The sequence below is a fragment of the Ambystoma mexicanum genome, chromosome 5p, assembly GCF_040938575.1.
Source record: "Ambystoma mexicanum isolate Mex_15411 chromosome 5p, UKY_AmexF1_1, whole genome shotgun sequence".
NCBI lineage: Eukaryota > Metazoa > Chordata > Amphibia > Caudata > Ambystomatidae > Ambystoma > Ambystoma mexicanum.
This window is the reverse complement of record NC_090930.1, coordinates 419,581,608-419,603,232: the sequence shown is the minus strand read 5'-3', so window position 1 is coordinate 419,603,232 and position 21,625 is coordinate 419,581,608. Positions and strand designations below refer to the sequence as shown.

The following is a 21,625-nucleotide window of genomic DNA, read 5'->3' as shown; positions in this document are numbered from 1 at the left end:
CCAATTCTAAAGTTATAGCACCCAAATCTCCTAGCCTTAGGACACCTGAATTCCATGATACCCACCAGCCCCAGGCCACTGATCATAAACCTGTTAGAACTCTGATCGATCAAGATAGATCAGAAAGCGGGGCTTTCTTGCCTTCACTTCTGGGTCATGTGATTTGTGCTGCGAGGTGCAGGGAGGGATTAAATTGTAGCCCAGAATGAGTGTGGAAGACCTTGGAGAGTTGGCTGCCTGTCTAGGATCGAATGAAGGTTGTTAGTTAGTATGACCTTGGCTTTTTCCCCTGGACCCCTGTCTGCTTGTACCAGGTGCACTGCTACATAGAGATGTATTGTTTACTTTGCACATAAATTGCAAATTAGCTGCCGCCCCATGACCGATGATGACTACATCATCCACATGGAAGAAGATGGACCGAAGGGGCTGGGTCAATGGCTTGGCATCCCCTATGGAGCAGGCCCCATGTATAGGATCTCACCAAGCAGCTGTGCCGGTTTCTTCGGTATGATATATTTTATTAATATTGCACCTATACACAAGTGTTTCAAGGCGCAGTGAGGGAAGTGAACAAGAGGTAACAAGACAACAATCTTACTAGGCCCAGTGACATTGAGATTGCAAGTGCAGGAGAGGGAAGGGGAGAAGTGCCAGGGGAAGGGGAGGAGGAGACTTGCAGGACATAGGATCAAACATTGAAAACAAGAAGTGCGGCCATCAAGTGGCAGTGCAAGGGTTAAGTGAAGAAAAACAGGTAATAGATAAGTACAAGTATTGGGGGTTGTAGGGTTGCAGATAGGCTGCCAGGGGCAGTGCAGGAGTGCAACTGGGAGGGCAGGAACCTGGTCCCGTGGTTCAGAGCGTAGCCAGTGCAGTATAAGACAGGAGTTCAGCAGGGTAGGTGAAGAGAGAAGTCTGAAGCGAAGAAGGTGGTCTTGAGCTGCTTCCAGAACCAGAGATGATTCTCCTCAAGTTTCACAGAACCAGGGAGGCTGTTCTAGAGCGAGGCACCAGGAGGAGAGAGAGATCTGCCCCCAATTCATTGCTTGGAACAGCGACTGACTCTTAAGGAGTTGTAGGAGCGAAGTGCTCGAGTAAGAAGATACTTCAGAAGAGAAAGCTGGAGATATTTTGGTCCCAGGCCCCAGTAGGCCTTGTGGACAATGCAAAGGTTCTTGAACTTTATCCTTGCAGCCACTTGGAGCCAATGGAGAGATTTCAGTGCTCGGGGAGGTAGGATCCCTGTGCTTGAGGCCAAGGACAAGTCTTGCAGTCCTGTACTCGATGAGACTTGGTTACCTCCTAGTATCCAGTACATCATGGAAATAACAACTAAGATGTACTTGTGAAGATTAACCATAGCCCATTGTTTTCCAACCTACCACCTAAGTGTTCTGATTATTACGTTGTTTGCCATCTAAATGCTTTATTTCATGAGGGTTACATGATCTAAAATGTGATCTTTGTAAAGGATAACCCTGGCAGAATGTACTGCTGAACAAGTGAGCACGTTTTTGTTCATCTATAAGGAATTTGAACCAATTGTTATAATAATAATAATAATAATTAGGCTTTTATATAGCGCTACAAACCCTCAGGTATCTGAGCGCTGCTTATTATTACCCACGGTGTGTGGTGCTCATTTATCGACCTCGGAAGGATGAAAGGCTGAGTTTGGCCCCGCCGGGATTCGAACCTGCGTTAACAGGCTCTGCACGGGTGTCAAAGCGAGCGCTCTACTGTTTGTCTTCTTTGTTTTTTCTGTTCTCTTGTCTCCATAAAAGGTCTGCCAATTATGAGGCAGGTGTTTTTTCAAAAAAACAAAAAAAAATACTAAAGGAAATTATACCCAAGTAAATAAATATGTTATAGAAAATGTTGTTGTGGTAGGAGGCCACCCCTATGTTTCAATATGAGGCCAAGGACAAGTCTTGCAGTCCTGTACTCGATGAGTTGCAGAGGACGGAGAGTAGAGTCTGGCAGATTTAAAAGGAGGCTGTTACAGTAGTCAAGCCTAGAGAGAACCAGAGCTCTAGATAAAGTGAGCTTCTGTGGCAACGAGAGGAAAGGAAGAATATTTCTGAGGCGAGAGAGAGATATCTCTCTGACCAGGTGGCCGGTAGATAGTAGCCACTAAGAGAGAGCGCCTACGGACCAGCCATTCAAAGAAGTAGTATGCCTGCATGGGAATGATGGAGGCAGGAATTCACTCTGGGAAGGAAGATCAGGGCTACACCCCTACCGGAATGGTTGGATCTGGGTATGTAATGATGTCACTGATGACACAATGTACCTTCTTAATGTCCTGCTCATGCAGATTTTGCCAGAACGTGCTGCAGCAGCAGAGTTCTTTGTTGGTGCTTTCCATTTTTATATGGAAATAAACCTTGTTATCCTTGCAAGAGGTGTCTTGGGCCTTTTTTCCCTAGTGGGTTGTATTTTGTGTGAGTGCCTAAGGACATTCCTACACAGCATGGCTTTAAAAGCCATAAATGCAACACGACTGCTTGCCAAATACACGCACACCTTATGGTCTGTGATATCGGATGTGGCAGAGCTTGCCCCGGGGGGTTAGATGGGCCTGGATTTCTTAATATTGCGCAGGATGTCAAAGGAGCCATGTGCCAAACTCTCCAGTCAGGTCTAGACGCTGCAGACTGCGTTGGGAAAGCAATGTTTACAAGCTGCGTTTCACCAGGTTTGCCTGGCTTAGGAAGTTTGGGTTCGCACAAGAAGTGCAATCTAAAGTACTTGACATGCCATTTCAAGGATCTCACTTGTTTGGCCCTAAGGCAGATGACAGCCTGGAGAAATTACAGACATCTAAGGCAGCAGCAAAATCACTGGGAGGGGCTGTGCGTCAGCCCACCTAGCCCACCCCCCAATAGAAAGGGAAAGCCCTTTTCGCTATTAGTTACATAAGCCAAATAGGCAAACAATCGGGTTGTCAAACAAGGCCAAAAGATTTTTTTTAGACCAGTCCACCCTTTTCAGTCCCCTTCAGTGCAGCACCACCATCAAAAAGCACTTTGAGAGCATCTCTCATCCCAATGCGGTAGGGTGACATCTATTGCACCATTCCTAAGAAAGGTGCAATATTACTACGGATGCATGGGCATGGCAGGTCGTCACCCAGGGGTACTGCCTGCCTTTTCTCTGGTGTCTGCTGGATTATGCAACTCCCATCATGCCTTCCCTTGTTCTGCACCCGCTACTCTATCAGGAGATTTTCTCACTGCTGGAGAACCGTGCCATAGAGTTGCTGCCATAAGGGGATGGGACAAAGGGTGGTATTACTTTAATTTTCTGGTCCCAAAGAATAACCGAGGTCTCCAGCCCATCTTAGACCTGAGGCGCTTGAGCAAGTTCCTCATGATGGGCAAGTTCAAGATCCCCCATGCTTTGGACCTCTAGGATTGCTTGGGGCTGCTCGACTTCCAGGATACTTACTTTCATGTGCCGATCCAAACCACAAAGTACCTGAGTTTTTTTTTAAAAAAACACTTATTTTTCACTTGGCAGACAGTTACACAACAATATAAAACAACGATTATTCATATATCGGACCCCATGTCACGGGCATTTCTACATTAAAGTAAATGACATATACACCCATTTCCAGTACCGTGGGCTATAACAACCGATGGGGCATAAACTTATTTGACAACCTATGCATAGTGTGTAAATGGCAATTGTTTAGTCAATACAGTGCCGTGCCAGGTATCCATGGAATTCACCCCATATGTCTTTCACCTTGGATGTGGCAGGCAAGATGTTAATGTATACTTCTTCAGTCCTCCACCCAAGTAAGATCTGACATCTAGTCCCTGCCTTTGGGGGACGGGGGGGTTCACGTCCTTCCACTTTCTAAAAATTCATTGCTTTGCCAACATGATATGATAGGTTATTTATAACGTGCTTAATACCCAGAGGTTTCTAAGCGCGGACCCGGGATTGCACCTGTGTTGCTTCGTGTCGTCATGCTTCCAAGGCAAGCACGTTGCCCCTGAGCTATCCTCCTGAGACTATCATGCACCACATGTTAAGGAAGGATCTAATCCTCTGCTTAGGAACGTCCTCCCACAGTCCAAATATACACTAAAAGGGCAGTATGACAATGTGTAGTTCACAATATCAGACAGTGTCTAAAACATGCCACAGTAAAGACCCCCCCCCCGGAAACATATCACCCATTGCCCGATAGCCCCCATTCTACTACACAACCCAAAGGGCCCCATCCCAAGTAGGGCCCAACACAGGGAAAGTTCCACAGGAGCAACCACTTGGAATAGGAGCTGTCTCCCTTGGTCAGCCGGAAAATAGTGTGCCATGCCCATATTGTAGCGTGCACGGTGTCGAATGGGGAGTCGTTCCTAGGTGTAGCATCAAGGAACAGGGTTTTCATATTTGCATAAATTTATCGGCAGCATATTTTCTATGCGCTTCATAGTTTAAGAAAAGGAGAGCCCTCTTGTGCCTAGCTACCCGGACCCCTAGATATTGGAAGCTGCGAGGCGTCCACTTAAAGGGGTATATACCGCAAGGTCCGGCTGTGCCGTCTGTCAGGGAGAACATTTTTGACTTTATATAATTCATCGTTAACCCAGAAAATTAGCCAAACTCTGTGATGTCCTGCATGATTGGGTCAAGGTTTACATGCGGATCCCTGACGTAGAAAAGTGCATTGTCTGCGTAGAGGGAGATAATTTCTGAGGGTCAGGCAGTCTGATCCCCTTTTCCTATGGTGTGTTCTAATCATGTCTGCCATGGGCTCTATAGCCAGAGCAAAGAGCAAACAGCAATGGGGACATGCGGCAGCCCTGCCGCATCCCCCGCCCCAGAGCGAACTATTCGGATAACTGAGAATTAACGAGGACCCTGGCCAGGGGCTGGGAATATAGGAGCTAAATTGGATCATGTTTTTTCCATGTCCGCATTTGTCAGGGACCACAAATAAATATTTCTACGAGGCCATAGCAAAAGCTTTCTGTGCATTCAAAGCCGCTGCAACGACTGAAGCCATCAGGGTCAAACGTTAAATGACATTGAATAGACGAACATTCAAAGCCGTGGACCTGCCAGGAATTCATCCCGTCTGGTCACCATGCACCAGTTGTGGCATCAAGGGGAGTAGCCTATTTGCTATAAATTTTGCAAATATTTTGTCGTATCTACGTTCATTAACGACAGCAGTTTGTATGATCCACAGTCTTTGGCCGCCTTTCCTGGGTTAAGCAGAATGGTAATGGTAGCCTCACGGAGTGATGCCGGAAGAATTTCAGCCTCAAGCACCTCTTTCCATGCCCATACGAATTGGGGGGAGAATATCGGCAGGCTATACTATTTTCAGGAACGACAGATCCACATCCAGAGGTGGTGGTGTTGCATTGATGGCCATAGATGCACTTCCCTTAAGACGGTGCAACACAGCCATGGAAGGCAATTCGGACATCTTAACACTCAAATTCACACCTTCACCTACCTGCACCATCACTGTCCACCTTGTCTACCAGCCACCTGGCTCCCTAAACATTTCCAAGCATGCCTCCTTCATACTCTCAGGATAATTTAAAAGCTTCTTCCACAATCCTCCTGTTAGGGGACCTCAATCTAGGCCTATTTGACCCAACCGACTTGCAAGCATCATCTCTTTCCAATGCCCTGGACACCCTAGGTGTCTGCCATCGTAGCACCTAGCCCACCCACGGCAAAGGACGTATGCTAGATTGGATTGCTGACCACAACTGCCAGATCACCACCAGCACAACGACCCCTTGTCCGTTGTCAGACCACTACATTGTCCACTTCTCCATCCCCCAACCCACCAAACCTAAAACCACACCTAGCCCACTACTGCCAGCTATGACAAGAAGCTCACGAAACCTCAACAGAGAAAACATCCTGCCCCTACTAAACAACCCAGCCTTCAAGCCTCCTTTCGTACACCCACACCTCCATCTTCTCCAATGCAGTGAACACCATAGCCCCCCCCCCCCCTCGCCTATCACAAATCCAAAAAAGTCAGACATTCCAACTCCTGGTTCACCCCCAACCTATTAGAACGGTGTTCTCAGAAACGACAAGCCCAGCTAACTTGGCTAAAGGACCTGACCGACTCTTAAAAATTACTTCAGTATAATAGCTAAATACTACAAATATGCCAGTATCGCAGCCAAATCCAATTCTTTCAACCCATGTATCAGCAACACAAACTCTGATGTAAAAGGAATCTTTAACATCATCAGAGAACTTGAAGCTCCTGCCCCACCGCCCACCTCACTTACTAAAGATGCCTCATGGTGCGCAGATATCCAGGCAGCCCTATTAAATCAAATCAATAACCTAAACGCAAAAATGATCACTCAACAAACCTTTTTCAACACCCGCCCTATAGCCACCAACATCAGCTGCACCCCTCTCTCCATCCTCCACACAGTTTTGTTTCAGCGATCTCTCTGAAAGTGAAGTCCTTAAACTGATTAAAAGCCTTAAGCCTTCCAAATGTAAAGGTGACATCTGTCTTGCTACTCATCAAAGACTGCGCTGACGTGCTAGCACCAGTCATCACTGCCTTTATAAATGCATCCTTCGCTAACAGTACCGTCCCAGTCAGCCTCTAAGAAGCATGGGTCCTCCCTCTATTAATACAAAAACACACTTGACCCTGCAATTCCATCTTATCATAGGCCAATCACCAGAGTCCCTTTTCTATTAAAAACATTAGACCGCACAGCCTACCTGCAGGTTCAGCATTTCTTGGAAGACAACTAAATTCCAGGGATGTGCCAATCTGGCTTGAATCAGCCCTACTCGACCTAAAGAATCAACAACGAGATCCGAGATGAAGGAAAGTCTGCCTTGCTGCTCCTCCTAGACCTATCCACGGCATTTGATTTGGTCGACCACCAAATCCTTTGTCGCCACCTCACCACACACGCCAACTTCTACCCACCTGCCACAGCTTGGATTGCCTCCTTTCTGGAAGGTAGGGTCATGAGGGTCTTCTGAGAGATTGCAAACACCTCGATCTCTCATTACCTGTGGCGTACCTCCAGGGGTCCTGCATTGCCCCATCCCTCTACAACATATTCACCAGGCCTCTTCAACATCCTTGACTCATTAATCATAGCCTACACTAACTATGCGAATGACACTCGGATCCTAACCCCACGATCGGGCAACTACACAGCTGATTCCACCTCCCTTAACATCTATACAACCATACAAGCATGGACGGCAGCCAACCATTTCTGCCTTAACAGCGAAAAGACGGAAATCTTAATTGTCGGCCTTCCAAATGCCCTGAAGTCTCTTGACAAACAGTACTCTTCATTGAAGATCGACAATTGCACAATTCCCGCTTTATCAACCGTGAAGACCTTAGGGAGTCCAGCTTGACGCCTCACTTACCATGTCCAGGCAAGTAAGCACTATTGCCTCATCAGAAGCCTGCTCCTCCAAGGTCCTAAATGCAGCCAGACCCTTGCTCACTAAATAAAACAGACTCACAATTGCCCGCGCTATCATTGGCTCAAAGATCGACTACTGTAATGTCTTCTTCACAGGTACCTCAGCGAGAAACATAAAAAGATTACAAGTGGTCCAAAACAACACCTTGAGAGTGTCCCTCCACATCCCCCTAACAGGGACCATATCTCCAAAGCGAGAAGAGACGCACATTGGCTCCCCATCCAGGAGCATATTAGATTTAAAACTCTCTCCTTCACATACAAATACTTATCAAATACAGCTCCTCCATACCTCACACACAGAATCACCAAGGCACACTCTTCGAGACCCACCAGGTCCACCTACACTGACCGCCTAGTCATGCCCAAAATCAAGAGATGCACAGCAGGAGGCTCAAGCTTCCTACCTTCTGGCGAAACTTTGGAATGCCCCCCCTCCCACAGGGCTGAGAAATGATATTGGATCTTTTGCAAAGCCCTCAAAATCCAGCTCTTCTCCTAACTTACCACATAGTCCTGTAAATATCTTCAGCATTCCAATCACCTACATGTATGATACTACTTTCTCTTCTATGCAACGGTTTATTGTTCTTCCTACTGACCTAATCTGCTAACTGTATGTCAAAGTATGGTTCCTTGACGTGTACCTGTACCTGCAACAGCGCCTCAATGCCTCAGGGTTGTTTTTGCATATTATAAAGAAAATAAATAAATAGGCCACATATAATTCAGCAGTCAGCCCATCTGGGCCAGGAGCCTTGCCCCTGGGGAGAGCCCTGATCACACCCAAAATGGCATCCACTGTGAACAGACCCCTAATCTGCTCCCTAGCACCTGCCAATAGCCTGGACATGGGTATGCCATCCAACATGGAGTGAATGGCCTGCTCTCCCTGCACTGCGGCAGCTCGATATAAGGATTTGTAAAACTACTGAATACCCCAAGGATCTCCTGATCCGAGTCCCTAGGCCCTCTTCCGTCATATGGGATCACATCCACTTGTGGAGGACCATGTTCCACCGGTATCAGTCGAGCCAGTGTACTACCGGGGCGGTCAACCTCCCGATAGTGCCGTGCTGCCACTGGTCTTGCAAAGTATTTAGTCTTTCGCTGCGCATGGGCTCAGAAGAGTTCTAACTTAGCATGGATTTCCACCAGTACCGGGGGTGGCGTAAGGGGGATCAGGCCTTGCAGCATATGTATTCTCCAGACCTTTAAGCTGGCGTTCACGAGCATCGAGGTCACGTTGAATATTCAGGAGAACCCGAATTCTCTCGATATAGCCCGCCCTCGAATATATACTTGAAACATCTGCCGGAGTATGCCCTGGAATGTAGCCCCTGGGGTGTTATAGACAAAAAATGTACGGATATCATCCTCTGTTAGATTTGAACACTGTGTCATGAGGTGCCTCTGAATTGAATCTCCAGGCCGTTCAATTGAGCGCATCCCCACCCAGCGTGAACTGCATAGTGACGGGGAATGGTCAGAAAACGTACGAGGCAGAATATCCACCCGATGCACCCTTCCCACTAGTTGTCGAGAGCAAAACCAAATCAATGCGGGTAGACATGTTATGTGCTGGCAAATAGAAAATGCACTGTTGATCGAATGGGTTCAGGACTCTCCAGATGTCACGCATTTCAAGCCTCTCCATTATGCTAAGTAGGCTGCGGGCAGCTCTGGATGGCATTGTAGGTGCCATCCCGGGCCACATGCTGATCTAATGTACAGTTCCTGTCTCCCCCCGATTACTGGGACTGCCGGATGCGAGTCAATCACTTTTGCTACATCCTGCTTGAAGTCCTGGGAATCCACGTTCGGCCCGTATTTATTAACCAATACGCAACCCCTTCAAGCACCCCATACACTAACATATCATCCCTCTTCATCCATTTGCGTACCCTTCAACATAAATTTAAGGGATTTGTGAATCAAGATTAGAACCCCTCTGGATTGGGATGCGTAGGACGTAAAGAATCTGTTTACCCCAAGTCGCAGCAACTGATTTATAAACTTGCGTTTCTGGAATGTTGGCTTTATGTCTAATGGCATAAGCCATTATGTGTCTAACTTCTATATAGTTGCCAAGCCCCCTAATATTCCAGCTAAGTAGATTAAGTGTCGCCGTCTCATTTACACAGGATTTGTCTAGTGCCCATCTTTCCTGCCCACAGGGTACCTTGCACTCTCCCCTGGCCCGATAAGCATTTGTGTCCACCCCCGCCTGCCAAGATTTTTTTTTTTTTTGTAACTTTTCACCCTCATCCCCTTCCCAATTAAGGCGATGTCAAACCCCCTGCATAAAACTTCATCTGTCCAGCCCGGAACCAGGTAGACCCCAACCAACCCAACCTATCAATGAAGCAACTTGGCATGGGGGAGCTGTTGCTAAACTCCTTGATCACTCGCATTGCCAACACCTCTGAACCCTTAAGTAGGATAATTGAATGGAAACATGTGCCGCAGCACCCTTTTCACTACCTTAAAACAGTACGGAGAGACCAGTCCGGACCGTCCCCCCACCCCTCCAATCTTAGCTCAGGAGGAGCTCCATGTCAGTTGTCCAGCTCAAGATGGCCTCCGGTACATTCAGACGTCAAGGGGAGCCACCTCCACAGCTCCATAATTCTCGTCAGGGATGGGGATATTCGCCTCAAAATATGCCACTGCCTCCTCTGGTATAATCAAAAACCAGGTCTTCCCCTCACGTTGAAAATGCAGTCGAGCAGGGAACAAAATTGCGAATTGCACCGAGCTGTCGCGCAGTAACCTTTTGACTCTGAGAAATGTTCATTGTTCGATTCTGGCGTGCTGCGGAAAAATCTGGGTATATATGTTGGCTGACTCATACCAGAGTGGTCCTTTCTCCCTCGTCAGGCGCAGGATAAGTTCATGGTCCTGATAATTTAGTATCCACAGTGTCACTGGTCCCGGCGTTGCACAAGGCTTGGGTCACATGGAAGGCGGAACGATGAGCCCCCTCCACCACGTAAGAGGAAGAAAACAGAGGTCACCCAGCAAATCCTTAAGTAGGGTTTCAACAGCTGGTTCAATGGGGCCCTTGACAAAGCCATCCGGGAGCCCCACCACTCTAATATTGTTGCTCCTGGACTGGGATTCCAAGTCATCACGTCGTTGAAGTGCACGTTTATGATCTCTGGATGTCACTGTCACCTGTGTACAGAATCCTGCCACATCATCCTGAACTGTCCAAAAGCGAGATTCCGCCTCAGTGACACACAGACTTTCCCGCTCAAGCTTGGCATTGATAGTGCAGATCGAGGTGGTGATATCATCTAGTTTACCACTTACCGCAGCAAAGCCCGCTTGCACGCTATCCGTAATCTGCCGCAGGTCGGGCATATCGGAGATGGCAGCTCAAGAAGCCTCGCCCTCCTCTTCCCCCAGTGCCTCGTCATGTTTTGCTTGCCTGCTTAGTAAAGGAGTCAAGGTTGCTTTGTTTTTTGGAGCCTCCTCTCCCCTTCGTCACAGTTGCACCCGGTGTAGGCCTGAGAGTTACAGGATGTCAATGGTGGTCCCCCTTTGCATAGCTGAAGGGGAACTCGCTGCTGAATTAAGTCTGCAATCGAGGGGCTCACAAGGTATTCACACCACTCCGCTCCACCGTACTGGACGGTGCTGGCCACTTTGGGGTGCTCCCAAGATTTCAATTAGAGTTTCAAATGTCACATCCCAGGAAAGGTAGTCTAGACAGTGGCATGCAGCAGCAGAGACCTCGCCAGGAGGCCCACTTCACATCCAGCCTCGCACTTGCCAAGCCAGTAACTAGTCACCCCCGGGGGGTGCTGGGTCTACCGTGTCTTCATGTTCTCCAGCCTCTGTGCAGAGGTGTGGGTGCTGGAGGAGACACAGCACACCAACCTCCCCAAGATGTCGCTGGGAGGGCGGCCCGCTCCACACGGGACCCCCTTTCAGGCCGTTAACGTCGGTCCCCAGGCAGCCGACGCGCCGCCAGCCCCGCGAGGGAATCTCCACTCGACCAAAGGATACCCAGTCAACACCACAGCACATGGGTCCTTAAATGCATCACAGGCCTCCTCTGCCACAATGGCTCTCACCGACCCTGGCCCGCCACCGGAGGTCCAACGTGGTGCCACACAAGTCTCCATCCGGCCTCCCGGAGTTACCAGCACAGCCGTCTGTCAATTCTCCCCCGGCCAGCTGGTGGGCCTTCCTCCATACAGCTTCAAGTCCTGGCGCGGGGTGCCTGGGCTTTATACTCAACCCGATCTCTCCACAAGGGGTCTGGCACCAGATGCCGTTTTTTGAGGTGGCAGCTGATCTGGATCACAGGCCTGCAGCCGTTTCATAGATGCAGCGGAGCACAGAGCTTAAGACGATTCTGCCATGTTGCAGGATGCCAAACAGCACCAACCCCACCCCCAGTACCTGAGATTTTTTCATCTGCAGTTTCCACTATCGGTTCAGAGTTCCGAAATTTGGGTTCACCTTCTCCCCAATGGTTTTCACCAAGCGTTTGGCGGTGGTAACGGGCACTCTGAGGAAGGGAGGAATTCATGTTTTTCCCTACTTGGACGATGGGCTGATCGGAGCTTGATCTCCAAATTAAGCTCTGAACTAGCTTGATCGCACCCGCCACCTCCTTCACGGATTGGGCTTCTCCCTCAACATCAAGTAGTTCCAAGTGACACCCTCTGAGACACTTCAGTTAATCTGAGTGGTTCTCGACTCTCCCCTCAGGCGATGCTTTTCCTCCCAAGGACAGGGCTCTGTTTGCCAGATTTTGAAATACCCAATATCTGCTAGCCCTGAACTTTTTACAGTTGATGGGTCTCGTGGCGTCTGGCATTTTCCCGGTGCCTGTGGCCTGATTGAGCATGAGGTCACTACAGTGGGCCCTCAGATCTCAGTGGCCACAGTTCTCAGACAGCATGATGGCCTTGCTTCAGGTCCCAACCAGATCTCCTGTAGTGGACTCGTGGCGAGAATTGGATGGCCGGAGAACCTTTTTGGCAACCGGGGCCAGAAGTGATCGTAGGTACTGACGCCTTGCTGAAAGCCTTGGGTGCCCACCTAAATGAGCTGACGAAAGGACTGTTGTCTCTGGAGGAGACGAACCTGCACATAAACGTGGTAAGGCTGAGGGCGCTGATGAACTTTATGCCCTCCATACTAGGATGTAACGACATACGGTATACCGTTAAAGATACCGTGAACCACTTAATTGAACAATAATAACCGTCACATTGTTTATACCGGTATACCGTTTATACCGTTAAGTGTGCTTTTCAATCTGATTTGTAAAGGCTGCAGCAAGCAAGTGCTGCGCAGTCTTGGTCTTGCATTGTTGGGTGTGCCGTCTGTCAAGTAGTTTCAGTTGGAGCCGTTTTTAATGCCATTCCATAAACCACACGTGCCTGACACAAAATCAATATGTTAGCAATAGGAAGAATAAATACAGTGCCAAGAAGGAAAAGGGTTTACTTTGGGTTGGCGGCTTTGGGGTTTATTTATAATGGATAATGTTTGCTTAACAGATGACAATGGGGGATTTCCCTGGGTCTATCATTGAATTTACATATAATAGGTCACACTGGGAAATTCTCTCTGTGGGTATTCCCTGTTGCCATATAAAGTCAAAAGGTAGTGTGTGTGTGTGTGTGTGTGTGTGTACGCACGCACGCACGTGTGTGTACGCACAAGTCTATACTACCATCAGCCTCCATTGATCTGTGGCATGCAGGTTATCAAAAGCTATTCAGCTTGCTTTGCCAGTTGCAGCAGGACTCTCAAGACAAGATGTCATTGTCAGCAGTTCACGTTGCTGGGGTTGCGGACACCCTGAATGGGCAGGGTTCAGTCTCCCACGGATGGGAGCTGTGCTTGGAAATCCTTCTGGAGATCCTCTCCCTCTGCGGAAACTCTTTGCAACCTTCTGGAAGACGCAGTGGAAGTGTGGCTTTTGGCCCAAAGGCCAGCACCAAAAGCATTGTATCGCCGCTGCTGGAAGACATTTTGCAGCTGGTGTAGAGCCATTGACATCACATTTATCCTTTTCTGTGGGACACCTCAAAGGTCTTGTCGTTTCTCTTGTATCTTGCCAGGCAAGACCTATCTTGCTGCGCTTTCCATCTTCTAGTTCACACCCGAACAGGGTGGTTCTTCAAGATCCCCATTGTTCTACAATTCCTAAATGGACCAACAAGCACTTTTCCACAGACCCTCTTTATGTTACTGGCATGGGATTTGAACTTGGTGCTACCATTTCTAATGGTGTCACCCTTTGAGCAGATGCACTCTCGCCCCCTTAGGCTCCTAACCTGGATGACTGCCTTCCTTGTGCAGATCTCATCAGCACATAGGGTCAGCAAACTTCAGGCCTTGTCTTGCAAACCACCCTTCACAGTGGATAAAGTGATGCTCAGGATGCACATTTTGTTTCTGTCTAATGAGGTGCCTATTTCACCTAGCACAGACAACCAAGTCCTCATCCTTCTAAGCAGGGGGAGAGACTACATAGACAAGACCCATGAAGGGCTATGTGTTTTCACATTATTAGAACGAGCCACTTCAGACTAGAACATCATCTTTTTTGTGGAATACACTGGCTGAACAAAACAAACTATTTCTGGATGGGATGGTATTATGCGTCTCTGAATGCTAATATAGGGCAGGTAAAGATATCCCTGAGGTCTTCAGAGCACCTTCAACTAGGGGCGTGCCTGCTACATAAGCACTCCAAAGGGGCATCCCTGTAATGTATATTTTTCTGGTTGCAACATGGGCTTCTGTACAAATGTTAGCAAAACAATGCTACCTGGGTATCTTGTCAGGTCCGGACGCCCACTTTAGCAGAGCTGACTTGCAGCACGTACCTACTTGACTCCAACGGAGTTCACTCCTCCAGCCTCCTGGATCCTGACACTGCTGTGGGAATCTATCTAAGATGAGGAATCCGAGGGAGAACACAATACACTGGAAGAACAAATTACTTGCCTCCTGTAATGTTCTTTATGATGAATGCTCCACCTACAAATTCCTCATCGGCCCTCCAGCCTGCCCCTCAGTCAGAAAACGTCCTCCCGTTGCCATCTTCAATGCTGTAAGTCACCTCCATTTAATTTGTTATCCCCAATGCGACTAAGGACAGGGAAATACTACAAACTGAAGGCACGTGGCATTCTGCAGGCTTTTTGTGCTGACATCACGTTCGAACTCAGCGTCAGCACCGAGGGTCCTCGACAGAGCCACAAAGTGCCCCATGCTGTCGAAAGATTCGGAGATCTGCTGCGTCAGGAAAAATATATATAAGATGAGGAATCTGTGGCAGGAACATCCATCAGAAAGAACATTACCGGAGGGGAAGTAATTTGTTCTCCCTATTGCACAGTTTATTTTTATTGTACCATATGATCGTTCTTACTGTAGATGTATTGCATATGTAGTTATTTGCTATTAGATAAATAGTTTGCTGCATTGTTTTGCCATCAAAATGTTATGAAAATGTACACACAATACATAATTATTATGAAAATGTAGAGCCCTGAAATATGTTGAGCTCAGAAGTGCAGTGACTTGTTATCAGAGTTCTCCTAAACTAGTGACCATTGCCAGATTTGTTTTTAATGTAAAAGTGATAAAGCAAGTACATTAGTAATGATGAACATTCTATCATCCTAGTGGCTTGTATATTTGTTTTTGACAATTTCCATCTTTTGCATTTACAGGGTTGGTGTTGATTCTGACCATGACCAGTTGGTAATTATTCCTTTTTTTAACAATTATTTGTTTAAAAAAATTATCAATCAGCAGGTTTTCGTGCTAGTGGAAGGCTTTGTACTGTGTAGAAATAATGTCACTTATATTGCCAATCTGGGCAAGGTCCTGTAGATTGATTTCAAACCGATTTACAGATTAAAAGGTTAATACTAGAGGAAGTCCAAATCTGCAGAAATCGTTTTAGACCTGCAGAACAATTGGTTTTCAATTTCTGCTAGATAAAGGGTAAGCTTCTGTGTGGAAAGGAAGAAAATAGCATGATCTTATTGCACTTATTTTTAATATCCCTGAGTAGTAAGAAAACAAGAGGAGACCCCTCTTTGTCGTTGTGATGCCATGGCCATTACACAGTCAAGAATATCAGCCCATCTGTGCTCATCCTCTTCCCATGTCTGAACCCCTTAAACACCATGCCCAGCTTACCCCTTTGCTTGATTGTGGTCATTACAATATGCACAGGACTGGCAAACCCAATTCAAAGCAATAGTTCTTTGGAAAAAAAGAAAGCCACGCTTGAAATCAAAGTAATGTTGGCATTGAAGGTGAAATTCCACCTAAATATACGTGGTCTAATGGTAAAGCATATTCCATTCTTGACTACATTTTTGTATCCATAAAAATATTTATTAGATTTAAATATCTAAAAATCAAGACCCTAGTCTGTGATCAGGCCTTCTTGGCCATATCCCTTAACTTGGAGATTAAGCCCCCCCCTTCATGGATACACCAACTAGCTAACCTCACTATTAACCGTGCAAAGAATATACTAAAATGGAATTCTGTTAATGTGCACAGATTTAATCACTTAATAAACAGAATTTCTGATGTTTGTGAAATCTGCTTAGATTCACATGCTGTGCATAGGCAGACATCTAGTGGAAGCTGCAGAGTATTAGTTTGTTTTTTGAAACTCAAAGGGACGTCGAATAGGGCGTGCCAGTAATACTATCCCTAGTGTAACGTCCCCTGTACCCATAAAACCTCACGCGTGTAGGACCCTCAGATTGTTTTTTTCCGCCATACTAGTTGGACGCATGTTGCGGAGTTCCTTCGGCGCTAAGCCGTTTTTATAGTTCAATTAACGTTAATAGTTCTCCTTTCCCCCTTCCACCAAACGCCGAAGACCGATGCCGGTGAAGATCGGAGAAATCAACCTTCGAGGACTGCCACGATGGATACCGGGCCTCGGAAAGCCTCTGGCCTCGGCCCTATCAGTAGGGAGAGTGGGGGGTGGTCATATAGGTTCTCTATCCATATATATATATATATATATATATATATATATATATATATATATATATATATATATATATATATATATATATATATATATATATATTCGCCCTGCTGCCATATTGTACCTTATGGAGAGTACTCCATTGAAATTCTGCCCTAAATGCAATGGGAAGTTTTCCAGGGTGGATAAGCACCTTACGTGCAATCTGTCTCCCACGAGACCACTCCGAGGCTACCTGTCGAGCCTGCAAGCTCTTCAATCCGAAGAACTGGAAGGACCGCTCAACTAAGCGCTGGGCCCACTACGCCAGGCAACTGGAGGCCATGGATGTAGAAGGGACATTCAGCGATGGCAGCAACGCCGCCGAATCGGACGGCGAGGGCAAAGGGGTGACTTCGGACACCCGCTCGCAGGCCGCCGATCCTGAAGGACTGGCCGGTGGCCACGTTGTGGGGACTACACCCGACGGCAAAATCGCTACACACTCTTCCACCACTAAATACATCAGCCCCGGCTGTGACTTGACACGCGTGTCGAGCGATCGGCACCGGACGACACGGCGAGAGCGGTCCAATGAATCTTTTACCTCTGGGCGTTCGCCTCATGGCAAGGCCCAACCGTCTTCAGTTGAGAAACGTGTCGCCCGATCAAGAGTCCCCGAGGCCCGGTCGTCGGATGACGATACCGCCTGGCACCCTCAAGAGGCTAGACTTGATGCGTCTGACCACACACCCGAGATTCAACGTTCTTCTTTGAATCCCACCTCCGAAACTCGACACGATGCATCGGACCTCTCGGAGGCCCCTAAAAAGTCTGATAAACACTCCTAGCCATGGGGGAGGGGATAAGCAACAGAAAAAGGCATCTTCGGATCCCCATGTTCATGGGGAGAAGCATAGCGGCCCCAAAGGTAACAGGGACGTCCAAGGATTCGGAACCTATCCCAAAGACAAAACTCATTCCTCCCACTGCTGAGGATGTGGGCACTGATGAGGATATGGGCATCACTCTGGAACCAGTAACTATTCCGAGCTCTAAACAGTAGAGCTCAGCAGACATTGACATGGTCATGGCAAGGTTATCATTCATGGCTAACTTTTATCAAAAGGACTCTAACTACTTTCGTAGTTACTCTAACACCCCTCCCACCTCGGCCCATTCTTGGTCCAAGGTAACACCTGTGTCCTCTCAACCCCCTTCGTAGTGGAGCCTTACCACCCTGATTCCTATTGTGATGTGACAGAGCCTCAATATGTTGAGGACCAGGCGGGTGACCATTATTATGGGGATGACGAAGACCAGGAGGAGGAGGAGGATGATGAAGCTGAAGCTTACAACATTGACTCCCCGGTTCCTAAAGACCCCCCGGTGCATGACTCGCCTGTAGACAACCAACCCCTCCTTAATGAGGTGCTGGCTAAGGCGGCTGCCCACTTCAGTATTGACACACAGGGTGTTCAGGAAGACAGGGATTTCATTGAGGAAATCCTAGGGGATAAGAAAGCTATTCCTCAGGCTATCCCATTGCTAAAGTCCATCGAGCACAGGTTTGATCCCTCGCTTCAAACCCTGAATCTCACTCGAGCGGTTAATCCGCGGGTCGATAAACTGTACATTAGGGGTCAATTAAAACCTGATTCCCTGGTCGTGACAACCACCAGGAAAGATGTTGGGCACCCCCCTTGCTTCCTTGGAAGCACCTCCTGATAAGGAGAGCAAACGTCTCTATGGCCTGGGAAGGAAGGTTGCCTCTAATGCGGCCTATCAGACAAGAATTGACAAGAGTGCTATCCTTTTGGCAAGCTACAATTGCCATCAGTGGGAGGAAGTGTCCGCCTTGGTTTCCTCCGCACCCGACCCCTTAAAGAGCCAGTTGGCTCGGGCGGCAAGAGAAGGGAGGTCTGTGTCAGGCTGCATGTTAAAGACTAACTTTGATGCAGCGGATAATGCTGGGAGGTTAATCGCCGAGGGCACTGTTATCAAGCGTCACGCTTTGCTTAGTCAGGTTTCAAACCTGAAACCCAAGCAACCCTAATAGTTATGCATGTGATTCGGCAAGGCAGTTTAGGAAGCTTTGAAAACGGAAAAGAGGAGTACGAGACCCTGAAATCTCTTGGCCAGTTCACCAACAAACCCTCTGGACAGAGGAGTAACAACAATTTTCGCTGCTTTCGGGGCCAAAATTCCCAAAGGGGTTCCAATTATTACCAAAACCAGGGAACTTCATGGGGTAACAACCAATCCCAATCCTCACAGGGCTACCCCAGAGGGCAGCGCAGGGGTCGCACACTGGGTAGAGGCAGCCCCGCCAGAGGTGGTACGCCACCCAACAAGCAGTGACGTTCCGCTTCAGGTCCCCTCCCATGCTTCCCCAGTAGGGCACATTTTCAGCTTCACCCACGCATGGTAGGGGATCACTTCAGACAGATGTGTGCTGTCCACGGTGTCCGGAGGATACTGCATAGAGTTGCTAGGGTGCGCCCAAGACCATCCTCCGCAACAAAGAGTACACTCGCTGGAACATCAAAAGATCCTCCTCGAGGAGACCGCTGTTCTGCTAGCAAATGACGCCATAGAAGTCGTCCCGGTCAACCAGGTAAACGGGTCTTTATTCAACCTACTTCCTTGTGCCAAAAAAATATTTGACAATGCGCCCAATATTAGATTTGCACCCTGCAGACAAGTATGTCAAGCCACAAACATTCTGCATGACTACACTGCAAGAGGTAATCCCTATACTAAAAAGTGGGGATTACGTGGCAACATTGGATATGAAAGATGCCTATTTTCATATGTCAATGTTCCCAGCGCACAGAAGATTGTTGCTTTTCAAGATAGCCAGCCAGCACTACCAATTCAAGGTGCTGGCCTTTGGAATAGCCTCTGCTTCAAGGGTATACTCCAAAGTACTGGCGGTGGTGGCAGCGCACCTGAGCAGGGAGGCAATACCTGTGTACACTTACCTGGACGACTGGCTCATTACAGGGGAGTCCCCCCCCCCCCCTAATTTGCAGACTAAACATCCAAAGAACCATAAACCTCCTCTTCCAATTGGGCTTCTCAATCAACGAGAAAAAGTCAAGCCTGGTGCCAAGCACCTCACAACAGTTCCTAGGAGCTGTCCTAAATACCCAAGAGGGGTTGGCCTTTCCATCAGAGGAAAGAATTCGAAATTTGTTGCTGCAAATGGCTCAATATCAGGCATGTCGCCAAATAAGGGTGCGCAAAGCTATGCGTTTGCTAGGCATGATGGCGTCTTGCGTTTACCTGGTTCCCCACGCGTGCCTGCTCATGCGACCCATGCAGAAATGGTTGGCGAAACAGTGGTCTCAGGTAAGTGGTCAGTGGGACGATCTAGTGCTCATTTCGCCAACACTAGTTTAGAGTATTCGCTGGCGGACAAGAGAATCTTACCAAGGGGAAACCCTTCTACGATCCAGAGATACAGGCCGTTGTCACAACAGACGCCTCCCTGGCAGGGTGGGGAGCTCACTACCTTCACCACAAAGCTCAGGGTCTCTGGTCTCTCACGGTGGCTCAGAACCACATCAATCTGCTGGAACTTCTGGCAGTCTTCAAAGCGCTTCGGGCATTTGAACCCCTCCTATCCAATCAGTCAGTGCAGATCCTAACAGACAGCACAACTGCAATGTTTTACTTATACAGGGGGGCACTCGTTCTCAAAATCTGTCCAAGTTTGCCCAGCAAATTTGGAAATGGGCACTCAAACAGAAGATTTATCTGCCATCCCAACATGTTTCGGGAGAACTCAACTCGCTAGCAGACGCTCTGAGCAGAGATTCCCCTCCCAGATGAACACGAATGGCGACTACACGTAGAGGTCGTTGGAGACCTCTTCTCTCAGTGGGGTTTCCCCACTAAAGAACTACTCGCCACAAGCGAAAACAAGCAATGCCCAAACTTCGCATCCAGGTTCCCTCAGCCAGGCTCCAAGGGGAACGCCCTATGGATGAATTGGTCAGGGATATTTGCCTACGCTTTTCCACCAACCCCTCTGATGAGGAAAGTGGTGAACAAGATCCGCAGGGAACCGATGACGCTCATCCTAGTTGCTCCTATGTGGGCGAGACAACCATGTATCCACACCTGCACAAACTGGCGTCTGATGGGGTGTCTGACCCCATCAAACTCCCATGCCGGTACAACCTACTCTCCCAGCACGAGGGGCTAACAGTGCATCCTCAGCCCAACTCGAACTTGGCAGCATGGCTCCTGAAGTCATAGAGTTTGGCCACCTCAACCTTCCACAAAGATGCATGGAGATCTTGAAAGAAGCTAGAAAGCCCAACACTAGACACTGTTACTTTCACAAATGGAACCATTTTGTTATCTGAAGCCAGTCAGGGAATATCAACCCCTTAGAATGTACTCCATCTCACATTCTAACCAATATGCTCCATTTGTTAGACGCAGGGTTGGTATTTACCTCCCTAAGGGTCCATCTGGCGGCCTTGTCAGCTTACGTCACCTCACAGAGTAAACTCTCGTGGTGGACGATACCTGTTATTAAAACATTCATGGAGGGAGTAAAGAGACTTCACCCCCCCCCCCCCCAATTTCTAATCCACCGCCAGGTTGTGATGTTAATGTGGTACTTTCTAAGCTCATGGGACCCCCCTTTGAGCCAATGCATAAATCTAGTCTAAAACACCTGACTTATAAAACTTCATTCTTAGTGGCTATCACTTCCATAAGAAGATTAAGTGAAATTCAAGCTCCGTCAGTGCAAGATCCTTTCTTTTCTATTTATAAGGATAAACTGGTTTTGCAAACCCACCCTAGGTTCTCGCCTAAATTCATTTCTAAATATCATGCAAACCAGTCTATCGAGCTACCGGCTTTCTTCCAGGAACCCAAAAGCTCGGCTGAGATAAAACTCCACACACTAGATGTGAGGAGAGGGGTCCTCTACTGCGTAGACAAGACCAGACCGCTAAGAAAAACTGATCAGTTATTTGTCTCCATCGCACCAGTTAAAGAAGGCGACTGCATTTCCAAGATTGCCATCTCTATGTGGATGGTCAGTTGTATGCAACTGTGCTATTCTCTATCAGAAAATGTTGCCTTTTACTCCCAGGGCTCACTCTACAAGAGGCACAGGAGCCACTCTGGTATTCCTTGCAAATGTCCC

General features: G+C 47.9%; 1 protein-coding gene across 1 annotated transcript in view; it reads left to right on the top strand.

The window, feature by feature from the left end:
- SLC9A6 (solute carrier family 9 member A6) overlaps window positions 1-21,625 on the top strand; it is a 906,904-nt gene that overhangs the window by 837,385 nt on the left and 47,894 nt on the right. The window contains exon 13 of the mRNA XM_069612818.1: window positions 15,185-15,215. Coding sequence (XP_069468919.1) covers window positions 15,185-15,215 — 31 coding nt within the window. The remainder of the gene's footprint in view (window positions 1-15,184; window positions 15,216-21,625) is intronic.